Raw genomic sequence first — 2,570 nt, forward strand, 5'->3', positions numbered from 1 at the left:
AAGTTTCACGTTTTTGTGATATGCATATACTAATGATATAGCAATCTCTTTATCTGATCCAGTTAACCAGGTGATGGCCATTTCTCGGAACAGCTTCAGCTGCATGCAAAGAGCACTATTTGAAGAAGCAGAAACAGCCCTAGCGCGTATGAGAATGAAGTTGTGAACAGAATACCTTTTCTTTGTTGACTTTGCTTGCCTGCTTCGTAGTGTACGTTTCAATATAAAAAACAAATACTGCCTCAAGACATCCTTCTCAACTCCTGACCTTCCATTTATAGTTCCTCCAAATTCACACGCCCAGGAAATTGACGCCATCTCTAAACATGAATCCAGTTTTTGAAGATCCTGCTGCTAACGCTGTTTTGAAGTACATCAGCCAAATTCTTATGGAAGAAGAGTCAGAGGAACAAACCTTTAGTTCAAGGGACTTCTCTCTTTGGGCTGCTGAAAGACCCTTTTCTGATATTCTTGCTCCAAAAGGTTCCTCATCAGACGGTGAAGTATCTGATCCAAGTCAAACTATAAATAACGTTAGTACTTATTGTTGCGATGTTTATGGCTGTAACAGCTCCATGAAAGCTAACAACATTGTTGAGTCTAGCTCCATATGCGACGGAGGACCTCCGCCAGTTAACTACACCGTCCCGTTCAGTTTGCAGGTCAATCCACCTCCATTTTTTCCACGAAGCGGGTTTCGAACTTTTCCTGGGCCGGTGGATTCTGTAAATGTAGCCCTCAACGAGCGCCAATTGGAGGTGCTGTTTAGGGGAGGGACAGACGAGACTTGGAAATTCCATCAACAGCCAAAGGAGATGGTTGTTGATTTTGCTAACAACAGAATGACTCCAGTCATGGCGATCACAAAGGAAAGTAATTTGGATCTCTCGGTTTGTGAGCTGATGGAAAGGCAGAATCATTACAGAGTGGAAACTGAGCTAGAACCGAGGATAAATAAACACACTTCAATTTGTGCTGAAGAGCCTGAGCAATTTGGAATGTTTGCTAGGGTGTTTCCCTCTACCGGTGGAGATGGCGAGCCTGCTGGTTTCAACCTTAATGAAGCATTTCAAAGTGGTCCAGGTATGATATCTTATCTAAAAGAACAATCAAGAGGATCCAATGATGGAGTGATCTGCAGGAAAAGCCAAGTTAGTAGTAGGGAATTGGTTGATATGAGGACTCTTCTGATACACTCTGCAGAAGCTGTAGCCGTGAATGATCACAGGACTGCAAATGAACTATTAACACAGATTAGGCAGAATTCTACTCCTTTTGGAGATGGATCCCAGAGGCTGGCCCATTACTTTGCCAACGCTCTAGAGACTCGCATGGCTGGAACTGGAAGCGAGGTATATGCAACTCTTGCTGCAAAAAGGGTGACACCCGCATGCATATTAAAAGCTGGCAGACTATTTATTTCCGGTTGCCCTTTCATGATTATGTCGAATTTGTTCGCAGCGCGAATTATCATGGACCTCGCGGAAAACGCAACAAGGCTGCACATCATACATTTTGGTATTCTCTATGGTTTCCCATGGCCTTCCTTAATTCAGCATCTCTCAACAAGACCTGGTGGCCCTCCGGTGCTTCGCATTACAGGGATAGAGTTTTCCCAGACTAGTTACGAGTCAGCAGCAGTACTTGAAGATATAGGGCGTTACCTGGCAAGTTATTGTGAGAAATTTAATGTCCCTTTCAATTATAATGCGATATCACAAAAATGGGAAAATGTCCAACTCGAGGATCTCAAGATCGACAGAGATGAAGTAACTGTCGTTAGCAGTTTATACAGGTTCCAGCACCTCCTTGATGAGACGGTATCCTTGAACTGTCAGCGGGATGCCGTTCTTAACTTGATTAAGAGGATTAATCCAGCCATCTTCATCCACGGGATCATTAACGGGGCTTACAATTCTCCCTTCTTTGTTTCCCGTTTCCGGGAAGCCCTCTTCTACTACTCATCATTGTTTGATATGCTTGAAGCCAATACATCCCGTGAAGATCCAGAGAGGATGGTGTTTGAGCAAGAGGTATTTGGAAAGGAGATCCTGAATGTCATATCATGTGAAGGATGGGACCGACTTGAAAGGCCAGAGAAATACAAGCAATGGCAGGCTAGGAAAGTGAGGGCTGGGCTCAGACAGCTCCCACTGAAAGAAGGGATCATGAAGCAAGTGAGAGAGCAAGTGAAGTCTAGTTATCACAAGGATTTTCTGATGGATCAGGACGGCCAGTGGATGCTTCAGGGATGGAAAGGCAGAATCCTATTTGCCATTTCCTGCTGGAAATCTGCCTCAGTAGGACTTCCATAAGCCATTAATCCATCATTACACAACTGGAGTTCTAAATCGCTATCGCTAACTCGTTTCAGACATATGCATACTAGAGACCCTTCGTTACATGGCCGAATAAAATTTTGTCAGGACAAGCTTTGATCAGGTTCTCGTTTTGTGTTCTTGTAATTTGTCTTTACACTGGATCGCATAGTTAGTATTAGTAGTAATTTTGTAAAATCATCTAATTAACTTGAGAAAAAGGGAAAAGTTTTTGCATAATAGCCTTAAGCA

General features: G+C 43.3%; 1 protein-coding gene across 1 annotated transcript; it reads left to right on the forward strand.

The window, feature by feature from the left end:
* The first annotated feature begins 326 nt into the window (after nucleotides 1-326).
* Nucleotides 327-2,315, forward strand: LOC105119100 (scarecrow-like protein 14). Its single transcript, XM_011017199.1, has one exon. It carries the CDS (start codon nucleotides 327-329, stop codon nucleotides 2,313-2,315), a length of 1,989 nt encoding a protein of 662 aa, XP_011015501.1.
* Nucleotides 2,316-2,570: the final 255 nt, after the last annotated feature.

The sequence above is a fragment of the Populus euphratica genome, unplaced genomic scaffold (assembly GCF_000495115.2).
Source record: "Populus euphratica unplaced genomic scaffold, PopEup_1.0 scaffold2518.1, whole genome shotgun sequence".
Taxonomy (NCBI): Eukaryota; Viridiplantae; Streptophyta; class Magnoliopsida; order Malpighiales; family Salicaceae; genus Populus; species Populus euphratica.